The sequence below is a fragment of the Siphateles boraxobius genome, unplaced genomic scaffold (assembly GCF_051911475.1).
Source record: "Siphateles boraxobius isolate OS27281-9 unplaced genomic scaffold, OSU_SipBor_1 7, whole genome shotgun sequence".
Taxonomy (NCBI): domain Eukaryota; kingdom Metazoa; phylum Chordata; class Actinopteri; order Cypriniformes; family Leuciscidae; genus Siphateles; species Siphateles boraxobius.
In genome coordinates this window covers 12,341,674-12,361,768 of record NW_027509197.1, presented here as the reverse complement: position 1 = coordinate 12,361,768, position 20,095 = coordinate 12,341,674, and the positions used below count along the sequence as shown (strand labels likewise).

General features: G+C 36.3%; 2 protein-coding genes and 1 long non-coding RNA gene across 7 annotated transcripts in view; 1 reads left to right on the top strand and 2 right to left on the bottom strand.

Annotated features, from left to right (window-relative positions):
- The first annotated feature begins 2,461 nt into the window (after nucleotides 1-2,461).
- Nucleotides 2,462-16,656, top strand: LOC143723635 (uncharacterized). 4 transcript variants are annotated; one of them, XM_077216300.1, is made up of 7 exons: nucleotides 2,469-3,153; nucleotides 6,942-7,385; nucleotides 12,210-12,257; nucleotides 12,360-12,574; nucleotides 12,655-12,814; nucleotides 13,087-13,204; nucleotides 14,648-16,656. In XM_077216300.1, exons 1-6 carry the CDS (start codon nucleotides 2,643-2,645, stop codon nucleotides 13,188-13,190), a joined length of 1,482 nt encoding a protein of 493 aa, XP_077072415.1. In that variant the 5' UTR covers nucleotides 2,469-2,642; the 3' UTR covers nucleotides 13,191-13,204; nucleotides 14,648-16,656. The 4 variants fall into 4 exon arrangements, with proteins under 4 accessions (XP_077072418.1, XP_077072414.1, XP_077072415.1 ...); XM_077216302.1 differs by lacking the exon at nucleotides 14,648-16,656 and having other exon boundaries at nucleotides 2,479-3,153; nucleotides 13,087-13,283; XM_077216303.1 differs by lacking the exons at nucleotides 12,210-12,257; nucleotides 12,360-12,574; nucleotides 12,655-12,814; nucleotides 13,087-13,204; nucleotides 14,648-16,656 and adding an exon at nucleotides 9,926-11,221 and having other exon boundaries at nucleotides 2,462-3,153.
- On the bottom strand, nucleotides 9,620-12,476 carry LOC143723636 (uncharacterized). The gene is made up of 3 exons (XR_013197156.1): nucleotides 12,346-12,476; nucleotides 9,838-9,928; nucleotides 9,620-9,740 (listed from the first exon to the last, which is right to left on the bottom strand). It is a non-coding gene; the product is annotated as an uncharacterized LOC143723636 (long non-coding RNA).
- The window catches only part of fer1l6 (fer-1 like family member 6), an 18,773-nt gene continuing 14,962 nt past the window's right edge, over nucleotides 16,285-20,095 (bottom strand). For both annotated transcript variants that reach the window (XM_077216297.1, XM_077216298.1), the window contains 8 exons: nucleotides 19,868-20,022; nucleotides 19,642-19,784; nucleotides 19,455-19,543; nucleotides 19,262-19,360; nucleotides 18,393-18,634; nucleotides 18,072-18,229; nucleotides 17,691-17,791; nucleotides 16,285-16,975 (listed from right to left, as the gene is read on the bottom strand). In XM_077216297.1, coding sequence (XP_077072412.1) covers nucleotides 16,795-16,975; nucleotides 17,691-17,791; nucleotides 18,072-18,229; nucleotides 18,393-18,634; nucleotides 19,262-19,360; nucleotides 19,455-19,543; nucleotides 19,642-19,784; nucleotides 19,868-20,022 — 1,168 coding nt within the window. In that variant the 3' untranslated portion in view covers nucleotides 16,285-16,794. The remainder of the gene's footprint in view (nucleotides 16,976-17,690; nucleotides 17,792-18,071; nucleotides 18,230-18,392; nucleotides 18,635-19,261; nucleotides 19,361-19,454; nucleotides 19,544-19,641; nucleotides 19,785-19,867; nucleotides 20,023-20,095) is intronic.

Here is a 20,095-nt window from a genome sequence, read left to right as displayed (position 1 = left end):
CTGCTACAGATTAACACTTAACGTTTTTTTCTAGGACCTACCATTTTCGTACAGTTGCACTGAAAGTGACAGAAGTCTAAATGTTACAACTTACCCCATATGCGGGGTTAATTGTAACAGACAGAGAGGTTAGTTGTAACACACATCATTCAGTACTATTGTATCTGTATAGTTTGATATTGTTTGTGCATCTGTATAGATAGATATCCATACATCCATCCCTAATCCAATCATCATTCTGTTATGGATCAATATCATGGATAGAGATATAGGAAAGGGCTGCAGTTTTGCAGTAAATAAATAAATAAAATCATCAAATATTGTAATTGCAATTGAATTACATTTGTGTGTGGCAGCTGCATGTAAAATTATTATTATTAATAATACCATTAAAAATAATAAAAACGAGCTTAAAATAAAAATGTATGGTTTATTGCATTAAAGAGTAACTAAACACTAAAACAACTTTTTTTTAGTTACTTATCTGTAAGAATGGAGCTTCATAAATGCTGTTCATTGATTCGAGTAAATTTTTTGACATTTGGGTATAAAGTGTTTTACTTTTCAAATATATGGTGTAAAAACGTCTGAGTGCTGCCCTCTTCAGGTTAAACGGAAAGCTCCTGCAGTAGGGGTACTCTCTGACGTAGAATACTCTCTGACGTCACTCTGTCACGCCCTTGGTGCGAGCTCACCACGCCCTTGGCAGCCCCTGATATAAAAGCATCTGGTTCCGTCAAAACTACTGTAGCGAGTCAGGAGTTGGAATTACGAGTATAGAAAATGGATAGATATATTAGCATATAGTTAGCATAGCATTTATATAGTTATTTAGATTATTTCGTGTAGCCTAGGTAGTTAATCTCGCCTATCGCTCCAGTGTGCAACCTGCATTTTACGTGGGATTGCTTCTCCAACGCAATGGAGGTGGAAATGGGCTTCTCCACAGAGCTCGCGCTGCCAAACGCACGTAAACTGCGCGTATCTGCCAAACGGCTTTGACCAGGGGTTTAGTTACCCTTTAAAAACAGGCTAAACAAGTGATCAATGCATAGTAAACTAAAAAAAAATAAAAAAATTCCAACATTGTTTGTGAAAGTCCAAAAAAGTTAAATATATAAATAAATACTCAAACCTGAAACGTTGTGTGGCTCCCGTTTTCATTTGATTATCATTGTACACTTGGCGGCTTAGTTGTAACACTGTGCTACAACTAATCCCGCTGTGTAAAAAAATATTTTAAGCCTAGCTAACAGTTGCTAGGAGTTGCTGACATGTTTCAAAACGGTGCTATATTTTAGCCAACAAGACAGTGATTAATGTCAGATAAAGTTAGATTTGGTGACGTACACACCAAACTCAGAAACCGAAAAAAACCTATGATGAAAAAATGTACTTGCATGGTGTCAAAACACTCTTTGTCCAGTATCTTCACGAAATCTTATCAAAACTTTCCACACATTCGCGGGAGATCGTCTTCTGGCAGCAGGAGAAAAAGAGCGGAAACACACCCCGCTTGATCCTGACTAGTTATGTAAAACGTCCGCCTTACATTTAACCCCGCGTTAGTTAGGTTGTGCCCCGCGCTCCCCTATCTTTCTCTCTATATGGCTCTGGGACGGACGCAGCGCGTAAACTGCGCGTATCTGCGTAGGAAAGCTGTGAGAGCGCGAATGACGGGGCGCAACGTCTCCATTAATTCGCGCATGTAGTAATTTAATGTTTAGAAGCACTTAATCGCGATTAATTTAATTATTAGCATTTTAAATCGATTACTGACCGAAATCAACGATTCACGATTAATGTTTCAATCAAGATCGATGTATCGTCAAGATTTGTAATCCTCTGCATCCAAAAAAAAGTCGAAATGAAGAGGGAATTGTTACACACCTAGACAGAGCTAGTTGTACCACTGACTCTATTATTTTCGTCATGATAGTGTTGCAACTTGCCATAGAAATGCGTCAGCGTGCAGCTCCGGATAGAACGGGTTGCCATAAACGGACACAAAAGCAATGATTGGACAAACAATTTTTGGTCCTGTGGCTTCCACAGATGATGTAGGCCTACATGTTTTAATATTTTAGATCACTTCTATTATTGATTGCTATCATCTGGATGTGACGAGAAGAGAATTTCAACCAGCAAAACAAAAAGTGTTAATGAAAATGCCTAACTTTAAGTTAGTCCAACATAAAAAAATGACCCCATTATTTTTAATAGCCTGACTTTTAATAGTGTAACTCCGAAAAAAAACTCCCCCCCCCCCCCCCATACTACTTGCAAACTAACTTTTCACAGTGCATTTTGTGATGGTTATTTCTGCCATGTTACTCTGGTGATGTACATGCATGCCAAAATGTCATCCCCATAAAGCATGACTGTTATTTACGCTTTTATTCAGGCATCTTCACTATATGCTTCCTACAAAGGGTTCATGTACTCTTGCTGAACCGGATGTGATTCCTGCTCCGTCTCAGTGTTGTCGTTGCGTGGCCAATCAATGGCGGACGGAGCCTTTGCGTTAGTCTGGTAAACGTAGTCTACGTTTTGCACAAAATACAGGCCTACTCGAATACAAATCAGCCAATCAAATATTTTTAGTCGCTTTTTCGTTCCAGCTCAGACCTCTGCCCGTCAGCATGGATGTGAATTTGACCATCTCTTTGATGCGGGGCCAAATGGGCGCTGTCATAGAGAAAGCCGTGAACGTCGCGGTGGAGACCGTGTTAGGAGAGATGATCCGGGTGGTCGGGCTCAAATTTGAGGAGATCAAACGGGAGATGACCGCTAAAGAGAAGGAGAATGAGAACATCCGGAGAATGTTGGAGACGTCTCGCTGTCAGATGAAAACAATGCGCAAGTACATTAGCGTCCTGGCTGCTAAAGACGCCAACCATAGACTGTATCAGGGAGATGGAGACATGGCATTATCCACAGGGATGCACTGCAGAAGAGTCCCGACGAGCACTGTGTCAGTGTGTGCCAAAGCCCCAAACCCCTGTCCCAGACCGAGAGTCACTGAACCTGCCCCTGTAGCTGGACCCTCATGGGTGAGACATCATATGCACATGTCCAAAGAAACCTTAAGAAATGAGAATAACATTGCTGATTTCCACATTGAAGAGATCCATGGATCATCAGTTAATAAAGGTATGAAACGTCAGCTGATAACCGTGGGTGATGCAGTACCTTTTCATATTCCCATCATGTATATATTAGATTAAAATAACAAAGATGATATAGAAATCTTGTTTGTTAGTTTTCTTTAATCAACAGTATCACAACATAGGGCTTAAATTGTTAGTTCACCCAAAAATGAAAAATATCCCATAATTTACTCACCCTCAATCCTAGGTGTAAATGACTTTATTCTTTCAGCCAAACACAGAGTTATATTTTTAAAAAAGTACCGTGGCTTTTCCAAGCTTTATAATGGGAATGAATAGAAGCATATTTTAGTTTTTTCTTTATTAATAGTACTGGTTCTACGGGAGTGGTAGAGATATCGATGAAGAGGAGTAACAGCTTTTTAGTAATTATAAAAGGAGCGCTCGTTGTGCGCTTTCTAATATCCATTTCCCAGAATTTGTATAAAACTTGTTTTTCATGCTTCTAGAACCAATGGCCACGTACACACTGCAAAGTTTTGGGAATTACATCCGCATTTATGCGGGATTCACTCTTGAAATAGCAATGATTGACATTGATAGCCATAGCATTGTTTGTTCCTGAATAAAGCAGCCCTTTTCACTGAAATGGTTGAATAGTCTGCTGACTGACCTACTCACTCATAACAGTCCTTTGCCGCCACCTACTCGACATAACTATGTAAAAATCGTATGTACTGAAATCGTTGAAAAATCCCCCCCAACACACAGACTGACAGCCTGTTTTGTCACAATTTATATGTTTAATATCCAATAAACTAGTTTCATGCATTTAATCAAGTCTTTTGGAACAAACATTGTCACAGTGTCACATCAATCATTTTTAAGGTGGAAATACTACATTGGTAAATAAAGCTAGAATCATTATGTTGGATGTAGCCTATACACTGCTGTTCAAAAGTGTCTTCTGCTCACCAAGCCTGCATTGATTTGATCCAAAATACAAAACAGTAATATTATGAAATATTATTATAATTTAAAATAATAATACAATAAAATATAATTTATTTCTGTGATTAAAGCTGAATTATCACCATCATTACTCCAGTCTTCATCACATGATCCTTCAGAAATTATTCTAATATGATGATTTGATGCTCAACAAACATTTATGATTATTATCAATGTTGAAAACAGTTGTGTACAATTTTTTGATTTTGATTTATTTATTTTTTCAACTTTGAAAAGAAAGTTCTAAAGAAGTAAATTTATCTGAAATGGATTAATACAAAAAAAGTAATACTTTTATTCAGTTAGGTTGCATTAAATTGATCAAAAGTGACAGCAAAGACATTTATAATGTAACAAAAGATTCTATTTCAAATAAATGCTAATTTCTATCATTTCTATTCATCAAAGAATCCTGAAAAATAAAATGTATGATGGTTCCCAACATTGATAATAATCATGTTTGTTGATCATCAAATCAGCATATTAGAATGATTTCTGAAGGATCATGTGACACTGAAGACTGGAGTAATGATGCTGAGTTGACTTTTAAGAATCTCCTGGACATGCCTATGTTAAACTAATGAACTTCCAAATACTGTATCCTGTTTGCCCAGTTGTCCTGCACTCTTTGAGTAAAGCTCCCGCACCTGGGTTCATACCCAGTCTCATCTCTACAGTATCATTACAGCCTGATAGTATTTTTCCATCCTTTTGCTATTGTTTAAGTAATAAAGTTTTGAAGATAGATATCCTTTTGAAGTTACTGACTGCTCATTTATCAATACGTTCTGAGACATTATGAAATAATTTTTCCTGTGCCACTGTTGAATCTGACAGTGATACTATTTAATATAGCCTAACTCTGTGTTTGACTGAATGAAGAAAGTCATATACACATCGGTGAGAAAATTATGGGATAATTAGAATTGAGTGAACTAACCCTTTAATTTAAAATAATTTCATTACTTTGGTTTAAGTGAGTATTGTCATTTATGCCGCTAAGATAATACTGGCAATTTATTAAGAAATATTCCAGATGGTAATTTTTGTTCTCCAATTGAAATGTTTTCTTGGGAATATCACTTTTAATTTGCATATTTCCTTTTACTTTCTATCCCGCTATCATTCTGCAGTAAGTGACACAATTTTTGCTGTTTTAGAAGTTGATTAGAATACTTTTGTGATGTTTTGCTGAATTATTTGGTTTGTCTTGCGCTTTAAACATTCTATTTTGCTTAAATAAATTACAGAAATGGATGTGATTGTCCAAAATTTCAGGTGTCAATCCCTCACTGAGCAACTCTAGCTCTATATTTCCATCCTGTTGGGATTCATCTTGTTAATTTTCTTGCCATTGTGTAAATAATTTCTTAAACTTCACTTTCATACACTACAATTTTAATAGCAATACTTCCTTATGTTATAACACAAGCATACTGTACTCATTTTAAAGTTACAGAGCTCCATAATAGGAATGATCAATACTATTCTACTGTTAGCGATGATACAAGCAAATATCGCCACAAAACAACAAACAAATGTCCACGCAAGAAAAGCACTAAGGGGCTGTTTACATGAAGTAAACCCTTTTATACACTACACTTTTATAGAAATACCTCCATAAAATATAACACAAACATATTCCTTTTTAAGAAGTTACAGAGATCAAAAGGTGTTGCATAACAGGAATGAACAATACTATTCCATTATACGATATATATATAGAAGTTTATTGCACTGTGTATTGTAATTGTGTCATTTACTCAGAATTAGTGGTAGGCATTTTTTTTTAAAGGCAGATATTGATAGTTCGAACAGGGTGGTAGACGACATATACTTTTCAACGATGGCACATATCATATGCACAAATTACTGATTTTCTATACACATTTATTTTATACAATATTGATTTACTATATAGCCACTGCAAGTGTGCCTACATAGTCAACTTGAGAATCAAGTATCATTACTGTAATATTTGCAAACGGAACGGAGCATAGTTTCAAAGTGGGACAAACTGACTATTACTAGTTAATCTTTGGCTAATACTTATTGAAGTTTGTTCTACACCCGAAATGAAGTGTAGGATTACAAATGTATTTAAATGTTTTAATTTAGGTTCAACAGTATTTTAACTGAGAAAGTGCACACACTGTTTTCCATTTTTGAGGCAATCAAGGTTTCGGACATTAACCACTTGTCACATCTCAAAGTCAGCTGGGCCTTTTGTTGATTTAATCAGGCTGATTGGATTATCATCTCAAGGCTCTGAGTTACACTGTTACCTGATGAAATCAGGTAACCAGCTGAATCATGTACTTTCCTTTACATGTTTTGTTCAAGAGTCCCCTCCTCTGAAATTAATCCCACCCCCTTGAAATGTATATAAACTGCAATGTAAAGTTCCCTTAGATTAGACTTGGGTAAGATTTTGGATGCAGCAGACTACAGCAAATAAACAATCCTGCTTAAAAGATACAACCCCAACGTCTCCTGGTCTTCGCTTCTAAGCCTCCTACACTTAAGAAGAAAAAGTTTACAACAGATGCCACTTCTTGAATTGTAACAAAAGAAAACTAACAAATATAATTTCAATCCCCATAAATGTTAGGTTAATATTTTATTAAGTATATAAGGACAGTTATGATGGGGACATGAAAATGAATTTCATCACTTAAATGACCCACTATCACTTCTCAAAAGTTCAAGGAATTTAGGAATTTTGTAATATGACTATTATTTTCAATCAGGCAGTGTGTATTGTACTTTCCTAATGTTTTCTCTCAACTCAAAAGAAAGTGAATTTTGTTGTTTCCATAGTTGATAACTCAAGCCCTCACCTGGTGGACAGTCAGGGGCTTCTGTCTGAGACCAGTGATCCAATATGGGGTCAAACCCCTCTGGCATCTGCAGAGACTGGGCACACAGACATGCCCGACAGCAGCGTCCTCTCTGCACCCATGATGGCAGATCCAAGCTTGTTATCCCAGACCACAAGCACAAGTACAGTGACCTTTGGAGCACCATCGCTGAAGATCAAACAGGAGGAGGCCGAGGTTGAAATTGTCTGTGTGAAGGATGAACCTGCAGAAACTGGCAGCATGTCTAGGCTTGAATATTCCAACCCTGAACTTCACCATCATGTGGGGGAACCAGAGCTTGGGCTCTCGCTAGACCTACCTGCATCCTATCAAGCTCTTCAGAGTCCAGGCACTTCAGCAGACCTTGCAATCCCAGCATTCATCAACATGGACCCAACCACCTGTAAGTATAAAATTAACATTTTTACACTGGTTTATTTGGGGTATTATGAACATGTAGATAGTAGAGCCTTTTCTCAGGCTTTTAAATCCCAGATATCACACATATATCGCCAAGACATGTTTTTTAAGTATGGTTGACACAAAAAAAATTGTGTAAAAGCTTCAAAGAATAATTCCATTAAAAAATCTTTTTTTTATTTTATATACTGGACAAGGGAATAATAATGACAGTATGAAGGTTTAATAAAGCTGACTTTTTCAATCATGTTTGATAAAGGGGCTATATGTAAGAATTTTCATACATGAATTGCTTTTTAAATTGCCAATGTGTGAACAACTTGTAACAAAACGTAAAAAACGTATATATTCCATGAAAGCCTTTTTTTTTTGTGTGATGTGACAAAGGATGTGACATTTACGCGCACTCCCAAGATCCTCTCTTCTGTTCAATGACACATGAAATGAATGCAAATACAATATTCAGGATCATGCTGAAAAAGCTATTGTGTACCGTAATGTCAATGTGTCATTCAAAGAAAAGAGATTAATTCAAACTATAGTCTCAGATAGCCAGATCTATAGTCTCAAATATACTTTAAAATTACACTGTTATGATAGTTTGATTATAGTTACCTCATCTGTCAACATGATGCCGGTCAATCGCAGGGCTGGAATCGTCGGTCTCAGCAGCATGAATGATTTTTGATGATTGTTAACAGAACATTGCTGCAAATGTATTTCAAATCTTTTTACTTCCAAGGGAAGAATGAAAAAGAACTTCGCCGAGAGTATATCAGGGCTTTGAATCACGTTCAGTCTCTTGTATGTTAGTGTGAGTATGAGCAATAAGTTGCTGGCTGCAGTTCACTTAACGGCCACCGGTGTCGCTAATAATAAGGGTTTCTGAATTCTACGTATAGCACCTTTAATAAAGTAAGATAAATGGTAACCATTGGAGTACATTGTAGCAGTGTTTTTTTTTAATAAGGAATACAACGGTTTAGTTCACCGAGAAATGAAGATTCTGTCATTAATCACTCACTCTTATGCCGTTCCAAACCCATAAGATTTTTTTCATCTTTAAAACGCAAATGTAGATATTTTTTTATAAAATCAGAGAAAATAAATCCATATGAATTGAGCAATTTAATCGCAAGTCATTTGAAGACGCGATCGATTTATTCGATTAACAGATCTAATTTAGTTTTTTTTATACATAAACAGTGAACATACAAATAGAGCTCTGAAACATGGCAAACGGAAGCCCAACCGTATGTATTTATTATATAAAGAGATCGTGACTCTTCAGAAGACTTTGGTTTAACCCCTTAATACGTAGCCTATGGATTTCTTTTATGATCTATTTATGAACGTTTTAAAGCGTCAGAGTTTTGGGTGAATATGTCTTTCAATGGAGGGACAGAAATCAATCAGATTTCATAAAAAAAAATCTACATTTGTGTTCTGAAGATGAATGGAGGTCTTATGGATTTGGAATGACATGCGGTTGAGTAAATGATGACAGAATTGTTAACAAGCCCTTTAAACTTGTTTTTCAAAATTCTTATTAAATTGCAAGAAATTTAAAGTTCTGATCTGTGGTCAAACTGATTATACTGAAGTGGAAGTGCACCCAAAAAAAGTGCCTAACTTTAAGGCAATCAAGACAAAGCTTTTATAATTACGTAAGAACTAGTGTAACCATGTAGAATTAACCAATAAAATACTTACTCTCATTTAATTGAAAAACTGTATGACACAAATGTCCTAAAACAACATCAGAGGGATATTCAACAATTTTTTCTGAGAAATTATCTGATCGTGTGGTTAGTGGTATATTTTTGTTTTGACACTTGGTTTTGATTGTGTGGTCCAAACCCGTCGGCCACAGACCTCTTTTCACATTGTTCAACTCTGAACTGAGGTCCGTGAGCACTAGCTGCAACCACTGTTTACCCCTGTAGCAAGAAGAAAAGGCACCAAAAATGGAAATCATGGTTATCTTCACCAGTACCAATGGTTTGTCACTTTTGTTTTACAATCAAAACTTACAAACACCTGCCATGGATGTTGCAAAAGAGATGCAAATAGTGAAAGTTGCTTTCTGAAGGCAATTTCTACAGAAGAGCAGCAGTGAGAAATTCATGAGCTGTTCATAATTACAACTTTGGCTGTATTGCTTTAATACCAGTTGCAAAAGTGTACTGCAATCCACATGAACTGTACCTTACCTGTTTATTTAAAAGGTTATGATTTCAAAGCTCAATACTCGGTTTTGCGGTCTGAGGAATTTGGTGTATGGCAGTGGCGCTGATGCTGTTAAAAGCCATTTTTAGTCTTACACTGAACTTCAACCCTGTAACACAGAATTAAGGTTTGAAATTTACAAGGTTGAAATGGTCATAATATCTACATTTTCTTTGAATAACAGAATCAATATTGACAGTACTCACGAAAGGCTCATTGTACATATGATGAATTCATATTCATTTGGAATATGGAGAAGCTGAGCAAGTCTTCATATTGGATTCCTTTTTTCAGACTCTGTAATGGCAAAAACAGCTGCTGAAAAACAGAGAGCATACAGAGCGAGAAGGGATGCTGATCCTGACCGCAGGGAAAGGTACCTCCGAACTGAGCGAGAGAGGTGGAGAAGAGATGTTGAGACAGGGAAAAAGAAGAGAATTGGTGACCTGTGTGAGAAGGCTCAGAGATGGAGGCGCAAGCAGTGGAGAGAAGCCAAAGAACGACAGAAGAGGAAACCATTTTTCAAAATAATTGCCTCCCCTCCAGACAGCCCCGAACCTAGTCTGATGGTGTTACTGCAACCACGAAGAGGACCGCAGACAGATTGACAAGTCAGGGTCAGGACGTCCCAGGTGCAACTCTTCATGACCTTACCTAAACCAACATAGCCTTAAAAGTCAGGTGATCATAAAAGCACTTGAGTCCATCAACATTGAGGCTCCATCGGGTGGCCATTCATGGAACCAAGTAAAATGACTTGTGACCAAGTCAATGAACTGCATAATATTTCAGATGTAACTGAAAGAGAGAGAGGATGACTGAGATTCTGGGTAATCCATCCATTGTTTATGATGGATCTTAAACTCCACTGACTGAACCTTGTGACATCTTGATATTTAAATTCAGAAAGATGGGCCATGCTAAATGAATATGTTTTACATATTACATGTGTTCTGCGCTGAGGTACTTTGTAATGAGTGGTCAAAATTAAAATAAATGAATTAATTGATGTATGATTGAATCGATTAATGTATATTTCATTAACAGTAGACACTTCAACCCTGTTATCATTTTTAACTCTGTTGAATTGGATTCAGCCCTGTTACGTTTTTCCCCCATCACTGTGTTTTTGTAATATTCTGCATACTTAGAGAGTATCTGAAGTAAACTGAAGTAAATTACAATGTCATGCTTTGCAATAGCATTACTAAATATCTTTAGAATACGGGATCATGTGTTAAACTGTAACAGAAATATATTTTATGTTTTTTGTTTTTTTCAAATAACTTGAGGCGGAAAATGTTTCTTCTTGAGACCAGCAATAATATTTTCATGCAATAATGAATGTTGATTATTTCATGAAAATGGTATTTAAATGTTTTATTTGAAAAGGCCAGGTACACAGGAGTTTTTGTTTGCTATTGTAAGACTTTGAAGTTACATCATTAAATGTTTCATAGCACAGGCCAGATCATGGAATACTTTGTTCAAAACATTTTTTAAAGGAGCTTTCAGTGAATGAGACTGATCATCCTTTTCTAATGAATATTCATGTTAAAATTGTCAGAATTAAAAAAATACAACTTTTTCGAGCTGTTCATGTTTTAATACACATTGCAAGTCATTCAGTGAAGGGGAAATCTCAAGAGAAATGCATCAACATGAACAGGTGAGTCTAACTGCTTTACTTGAACTTTAAAGGTCACCGTGTTTATCAAATATTAAGACTTCTAATTACTGAACCGATATTCGTGGTTTTGAGACCGTTTGTTTTATTTCTGTACATTTTTAAACATTTCAGAATAGTGTTTTTAAATTTATACCATTTCAAGGTATGTTAATATAGGTTTGGATAAGATAAATTATTGTAAAGGTAACAGGGCTGATGGTAACAGAGTTCAGCTAGACAAGGGAAGATCATGACACTATACTTATTGACAGAATTGAATGTGAAAACTTTACAATAATTTTTAATAATCAGACCAGCGTTTACTGTACAAAATGGTAACAGGGTTGAAAGAAACATAAAAAGGAAACATGTCCTTGCAGAGTTGATGTTGCCATGTAGACCAAATCCTATAATCTATGACACAATTTATTTAAGAGTTAGGAGAGCGTTATGATGGCAACAGGGTTGACATGTAACCTGAGGACACAACTTCAACCTAAACCGACAAATATATTAAGAATAAAGGCTTCGTTCTAGCTTTTACTTGTTTAATATTAGTTTTAAATCTAATGTGCGTGTTTTCTAAGCAAAAAGTTGAAAAGAAAGCTTGGGAGTGACAGACAGACAAAGAAAATTGTATTTATTGTCTGTTCTTCGTTAACAAAAATGCCTGTAATTATGCATAGTGAAAGTATTCCTCATTAAAGTCGTTTAAAAACAAAAAGGTAAATATTGGACCCATTTAGTTTTTGAAGAAGTTTGGGTCAGTTTTATTTTTTCTTTGATTAAATAGTTAAATTAAAGCTGCTTTTCGACATAAATCTAACAACAGCCAATTCAATTTGTTTTTCTGAAATGGATTACTGTTAGAAAATTTCAAGTTTTAATGTTTGTAAATTTGTTTTACAGCCATGTCAGATGCGAGCCCAGAGAGTTTTGAAAATAATAGATGTACAGGTAAGTTGAATCCCTTCATTTACAATGTCGAGTTAAGCTCATACATTTATAAAGGTTTACTGTTCAGTGTCAGTCCCTGCTAAATCACCTGTGGTATTGCAGGTGAAGAAAGGGCTATTCTTGAGTGGCAGGGAGAGATGGACTGGAAAATCAACCACCTGACTGCATTGGTTCAGTGTCTTGTGGGGAACAAGCACTTTGAAGCCCCACTGCAGACGGAGGATGAAGACGAGGATTGTGTCTTGCCTCTGATGTCAATGGAGGATCTTGACCGGTTGGAGCAAACACTTTTAGACAAAGGGAAAATGCAAAAATTGGTAAGATTCTTTGGAATTATCTAAATAAAGCAGTTTTTGGTGAATTTTTATTTACATACTATATTCAATCTCTGTTTTAGTTGAACAGATTGTCTGTTAGTGGAGGTCAAACTATGAAAAAGACCGTGGGGAGAATTTGCAACAAGGTCTTTGCCTCAAACTTGGCCAAACAGCTCAACTGGTGCGGACGTGGAGACAAGCGAGGCTTGAGAAAAACAAATATTGGAGTACTAATAATAGGTATGTCCAAAACGAATGGAATTCTTTTTAGAATAAAAGTATTGTAGTGATATCATAGTTACATATCTCAGTCAAGTCACATATGAATACATTGTAATTTTAACATTTGCAATGTATTGCTCTGGAACTTGTTTCACTTGTGCTGACTAAAATTTTACAATTGCATACATACACAGTCAGAACTTGTCTGTTCAGGTAAAGTTCAGTAATAAATGAAATTAAAGTGTTGTTTTCTTTGTTTGTAAACTAATACCTATCTATTTAACATACAGCTGCAGCTATGAGGAACAGTGCCCTCCTGACTCCCACAGAAGCAGAGGCAGAGAAATGCATCAAAGACTACCTGCGTTTGGCCCCAGGAAGGACATCCTCCTAAACTATTGTACAAATGTTAGTTTTGATTTATACATTGCTTGTACAAAGAATTACTGTATTGCATACTGTTAAATAAATATTTTAATAACTACTTGATCTTTTGTGCAGAAATAGTTAATTAGGGTTATTAAAGTGTAGGGTACAGTCAGTGTCCATTTTTTTTTAAACATCAGGATTTTAGGTAAGGATTTTAGACAAAGCTTAAGCCTAAAATGCATGTTTGAGCTGTTTTAACAGAGACTTGCACTGGCATATCTTAAAATATGTAGTGCCATTGTTTTGTCTCAAGATGTGTATATATATATATATATATATATATATATATATACACACACACACACTTTTAATTTGCCATAGATTTAAAAAAAAACTATTTTTAGAAAAGCATACATTTGTAAATTTGTATAGTCTCCGGGGGGGTTGAATAAATTTGAACACGAAAGTTTGGAGCAAATTTTTCTTTTCATTTTTCATCAACTTTACATTCCCAGAATCACACATATAAATATGTATTAGAAAAATTCTTTAATAGTTTACTGATGCCTCAGTTAAATTGTTTTCATACAATTTTGTTCTTGGCAGCAAAATGTCTTGCAGGTCAAGGGGGTTTAATTATTTTGTTTGCAACTGTAAATGTCCTAATTGACCTTTGGCCTAGTCCTGGCTTAATCTAAGCCTTGTCTGTGAAACTCGGCCTAAGAAGTTTAAACTTTTCCCTTGGTGTGAAAACTACAAATATTCCAGGTAATCTTTCAAGTAATATCATATATTTAAAAAAAACCTATAAAACTACATCAGGTTTATATTGTAAAACCAAATGCATTCTAAAAACATAGTTATCTTGGCTTTTGTGAATCTGAAACTTGCTCAGCAAACATTGATAAGAAGATACTTGAGGTTAACAGTTATCAGGAAACTGACAGGATGTGATGTTGCAGTAAGCAGCCAAAACAGTTTTCAGGAGAGGAAAAAGCTGACGTGTAAAATTAAAACCATTGCTTTCACCGCACATGTAGAAGCTGCGTATGCACGGAATCACAACAGATCTGCCGGTTCGTGAGTTTCATATGAATTGTGATTAATTGAAGTGATTCTTTTGTGCCACCCTGTGACTCTGAACATGTGGCATTGTCTTAAAGTGAGAACTGACTGTTAAATAATGTGTTATAATAAACTTCCGGGGGGCTTCTCTAATATTTCACTGTGCATCTCTTTAGGTTTGAGGGTGTTTGCGTATATTTTACTTTTTCAGTTCTTACTCGATCATATAGAAGTTTTGAGATGGGCTTCAGTTGGCCTAAGTCAATATGGAGTACTTATGAGCGTTAATGTAAATTATATTAACATCATATAAAACAATAACATGCTGCTATTATTTGAAATAGTGGCTCAAATTTTGGTGAGGTTCAAATATTTGTATTAATACATTTAATTTCTCACCTCTCTGTCCATATTTAGATGACGACTCTCAGCTGTGTGTGGCAGGGGTCCAAAAGCAGGTGCGTCCGAGACGTAAGGACCTGAACCTGTATGAAGAGTACAAACGCAGCAGAACTCTGAGTCTAAGAGGCCGGAACACAAACCGAGGGCTTGGTACAAACCGACGGCGTGAGCTGGAGCAGACTCTACCACAGGCTCTACTTGCAGATCTGGTAAGGGAACGAAGAGAAAAGACTCGCCTTCGAGTGGCCCGCTGGCGTGCCAAACGCAAACTACAAGCCTGTTTGATGGCCTCGCAGGCTGCGCAGTTTAACGGCGCTCCAGTGCAGAGTTCACCTGCCCAGCAGGGCGGCCTGATCTCTTACCGCAAGCGAGGCGGGGTGACTGCGCAGCGAGGTGGGCTTGGGTTGAGAAGGGGACTGTCTGAGGCTGGGACATATAACCTGCTGCTGCAGTTCGGGCCTAGTCCTACCCAATCAGCACCAACACACGGCATCAATGAGGGTATGATGCCCTCAGCGCTATCACAGAACAGACCAACTTACCAATAATGCAGTGTTTACTTGCTGGCAGAAACTCACACTAAGTAATGGTGGAACTTGAAAAAAAGTTGTCAAATGGTTAATTATGTTTCTAAAACTAGAACTTACAAACCGAAACCCCATATACTGATCTGTGCAAACCTCAAATTATTTAAACCTTTGGCTTTGCAAACCTAACCAAACAATTCTACCCAATTAGATTACATTATGCATTTAACAACCGTGACTGTATAATAAAATACATTCTACAATAAACTGTGCTGAATAAAATGTAAATGAGGAAAAGTACAAAACATATTGTCCAAGGATATTGTCGTCATCAGTAAAGAAAGAAAAAAATGTCACTCTGCACTGTTAACTTTAATGTCCTAGTTATGTCGGCCCACGTAGCTTGTTGAAATGTTTTTGACCGCCGTGTCCAGGGTGTTTTTGAATAATAATTTGGTCCATTCGTTCAAATATACCCATGTTCATCATTGTGGCCTAAAATTTCTAGCAATTGGCATTGTTGGCTATAACTATGACAGTTGTCGATCAGATAATTTTGAATGCCAGTGTTTTCTTAACGTGCACACAGTGCAAATGTGCTGTATAAGCAGATTAGTGTGTCTGATTTTGAGCAGACAAACGTGGTTTAACATACACTTGTGTAAAAAGTGGTGAGTGCTGTTTATATAGTGTCGGGAAATGAGTCTGTTTTGGTGGCTGATGTAATGGTATGTTTTGGTATGAAAAGGTTTTACTGATAAAATGCTCACACATATTTTCTAGGTAATGGGGAAAACTGTAAACCAAGAGCTAGATCAGTTTTGGTATCGATTCATTTACAGCGATCTTACGTTTTTGGTTTTTTTTAACCACAGTGTCTTACTAAAAAACGTGCAATAAGGCATTGTGACAGTTGCTTTCATAATTCAGAAGCTCAGGACCAAAGGCCACAATACTACATGAACATTTCACACTTATTCTTGTCTTTGAACGAGAAATTTCTCAAGCTTCCTTTTTTTATTGGAAAAGATTACATTTAATTCATAGTATTCTGAGAAGTGACTTTGAAATTCAGTCAGCTGAGAGAAAACACACTGATATCAATATAAGGCAATACACAATGTGTTTCACAAAGACTACAAAGAAATTTTATTGTAACCCTCACAACTTTACATAGACTCATTGGGGTTATGCTCGCTTGTTTTATGTAATTGTATTTACACAAATGTCAATTTTTGAGTTATTACTGTCATTTTTAACGTCACTACATAATCATTTCTCAAGTTTTGAAGCTCGACAGTAGAATAGTTCAACTGTTTACATTAGGATGTGATTAAAGATGAATAAAAAATTTCTACAGTTTTCATGTGCTATCTTCAATGTTATGCTGTTTAAAGATCATTAAATGTTTAATGTTGTGTATGTTACATTTGTTGGTGCATAATTAAATACAATATAAGATCTTAAAATAAAATAAAAGATTGTTCCTAAAATCAACCAAGTTATGTTCCTGAGTAAGCAATTACATGCAGACAAATGTTTAAATGTGTGCTTCAAGAGTTCAATGCATTAAATCAACAAGAAGTTACATTTGTGCTGCTCCATTGTGTCCAATGGCTTTATATGGGTGTTTAATTACCCATTGACTATCTTACTACTGATCGCCCCTGGTAGGGTGTAGAAGATGAGAACCAGGAACAAGGTCACGATCAACAGCACCAGTCCAGCAATGATGTATTTCTTGTAGTTCCCCCAGATCAGGTGAAAGAAGCACTTGAAAGGATTCATAAACCAGGAGAAGGATGTGTCTGGGCGACTAGAGAAAAGAGAGATAATTAAATAATTACAAATCATTTACACAGTAAAACTACCCACACAACCCAAAAACAAATATTTTCATTTTTTATAATGATATATTTTTCTTATTATATAGGCCTATATATTGGCTATTGCCTATGTACTAACTGATTGGCAACCCTAGTAAGAATGGGAGTGAACCCTAGGTGAGGGATAGTTCACCGAAAAATAAAATTTCTGTCAATGATTACTCGCCCTCATGTCGTTCCAAACCTGTAAGACTTTTGTTCATCTCCAAATGAAGATCTTTTTAATGAAATCTGAGATATTTCTGTCCCTCCATTGAGAGTACACGCAACTACCACTTTGACGTTTGAAAAAGTTCATAAAGAGATAATCCATATGAATTGAGCAGTTTAGTCAAAATTTTCTGAAGCGACTCGATCGCTTTATATGATGAACAGATTGAATTTAGGCTTTTATTCAGATTTAAACATTGATCAGCGAACATAAACAGAACCAGCTTGATGCTCGAGAACAAACCTCTAGCAGAAGCGTTACATAGCTGTCTATGAAGGGACAGAAAACTCTCAGATTTCATCAAAAAGATCTTAATTTGTGTTCCGAAGATGAATGAAAGACTTACAGGTTTGGAACGGCATGAGGGTGAGTAATTAATTACAGAAATTTTATTTTTGGGTGAACTATCCCTTTAAGTGTATTAGTCACATTACTTTGGCTTCTCTAAAGGCTCTGGCTCTTTGCGTGCACGGCCCACTGGATTTTTCTCTGCCTCTTCAACTGTCACCAGGTGGAACTCCGCTTCTACCTTCCCCTATGGAAAGAACACAGTTTAAACACTATAACAGTTTTACTAGGTTACATCATATGTGTGTAAATGTACAGTACTATACATACTATTGTTTCGTACAGAACAAATGTAAATGAACAATTAAACATGCCTCAATTTATCTCATGTAATTGCATTAAAAATACATAAGTCAAAGTTTCGATTGTCCATATGCTTGCAAACATGGAGCTATTGTTTAATTATAGAGTTTGGAGCTGTAAAGTTTAGTTCACATTTTTTCATTGAAATAATTTAATTCACACACTGTGAGTTCGCCAGCTTTAATGAAGGGCCACCAGCCTTTGGAGCGTTTCTGCTGAAAGATAGAGATGTTCTCTGTGATTTCTGTCAGCATTTCCATCTTACAAGCTTTAGCTGATTTGGCTCCATGTGGAAACCCATGCAGGTCCAACTCCACTGAGCCTGAGAAAAACAAAAATGACCTTCAAGTGTTAATATCAAATATTTTGAGCCAAGGTTTAAGCTAGCAGTGCTCCTACAGCACAGCAGGAATGACTACAGAGCACTTCTAGGGAGGATGTGATGCAATGCATTTAAGCAATGTTAAGCAAGAGAGATTTCTTACCCAGGAAGTCATCAGAAGAAAGCCTCTCAAAGTCCCACACCTGCATAACAAGGACTGCAGGGATCTTCTGTTCAGTTTTGTCCAGAGAGTAAATGCTTTCTCGCTTTTGTACCACCACCACTTTCTCAGCTGGCAGGTAGTTAAAGGGGAACACAAAGCGCCAGTTGAAGTTGCCTTCTCCGGTCAGAGAATTGTAATGGACATCAGTTTCCTGGCCGTCATCTTCAAGACCCTTCAACCAGCTGAAGAAAAACATGAAATTCCCCAGAATTTTGATATTGGAGGAAAAATATTCTTTAATCCTAATGTTATGTATTAGGAATATTAGAAAGCATTAATTCATTTTTTTTATTAATATACATTTCAGAATCTACACTAGAGTTAAAAAATTGGGGTTGATAAATGTTTTAATGTTTTTTTAAATGTCATAAGTCTTTTATGCTCACCATGGCTGTATTTATCTGGTAAGAGATACGGTAAATAGTAATACTGTGAAATATTATTACAATTTAAAATACATTTCAAATTTTTAAAATGTAATTTATTCCTGTGATGTGATTACTCTGGTCTTCAGTAATATTTTTTATGGCAATCCTGATATTCTTTAAGATTCTTTGATGAATAGAAAGTTCAAAAGAACGTTTATTTAAAACTGAAATCTTTTGTAAATGCTGTAAATGGATTATAAATGTATTCACTGTCACTTTAAATCAATTTAATGAGTCACTGCAGAATAAAAGTATTAATTTCTTTAAAAAAAAAAATCTTACAGACCCCAAACTTTTGAACAGTAGTGTATATTGAGAGACCTTTTCAATAAATAAAAAAAATAAACTTTTTTCCTGTTTATTGTGATGATCTAATGTTACCCTTTGACGTATATGTCACTCGACTGCTGTCCTGTTATGAAGTTGGTGTCCTCTAGTATTACATCTTCAGTGTTCCAGATAATGATTCTCAGTTCATACCTTTATAAAAAAAAAGAAAAAAAAATGATTGGATAAATCACTACTAACTTAACTGTACAACCCAGTAAGATGGTTTTGTGGATCTTCACTTTACCCTTTGGGTTTGCGAGGGGAAATGTCCACAGGAGGGCCAGGATGAGGCATATCCATTGGAAAAATGTCCACCCACATCTGCAGATGGCCCTGAGGAATATGAAACGGACAACTATTACAATCACTCTCACCTTTTGCATTCTATATAGTCCATTAAGGTTACATAAACCTCTAACAACAAACATTACCTGGTCTATTCCTGGTTTGTCTTTGAGGTAGAGTGCGCGAGTTTCAATATGCTCTGGGACCAGTTTACAGGCCCCACTGGTCATCTCAGACCACCTGTGCAGAACCTTTAGAGCCAAGTGCTCGTACGACTCCACCATTTGATCTGTGGAGCAACAGCAAACCCATTACTCCTTTGGCTATTAATCAACAATCAACATCATGATGTAAACCAAAAGAGTGACATACCTTCATCAGCAAATACCGTTTTCCCCGTGAAGACTTTGTTTCCTATGGTAATGCGTCCTGGAGAAAAGCGAGGGTTGTCCAGTCTGTTTTCTTTGCAAAGCTTAATCAACAGGTCCATTGGCTTGATGCAGTCCCTCCATGCATTATAACCCTCACTAGGTGACACGAGATCATCAATTGACGCACCAAGAGTGAGCATCAAACTAACTTGAAGAGAAGAACTGGATG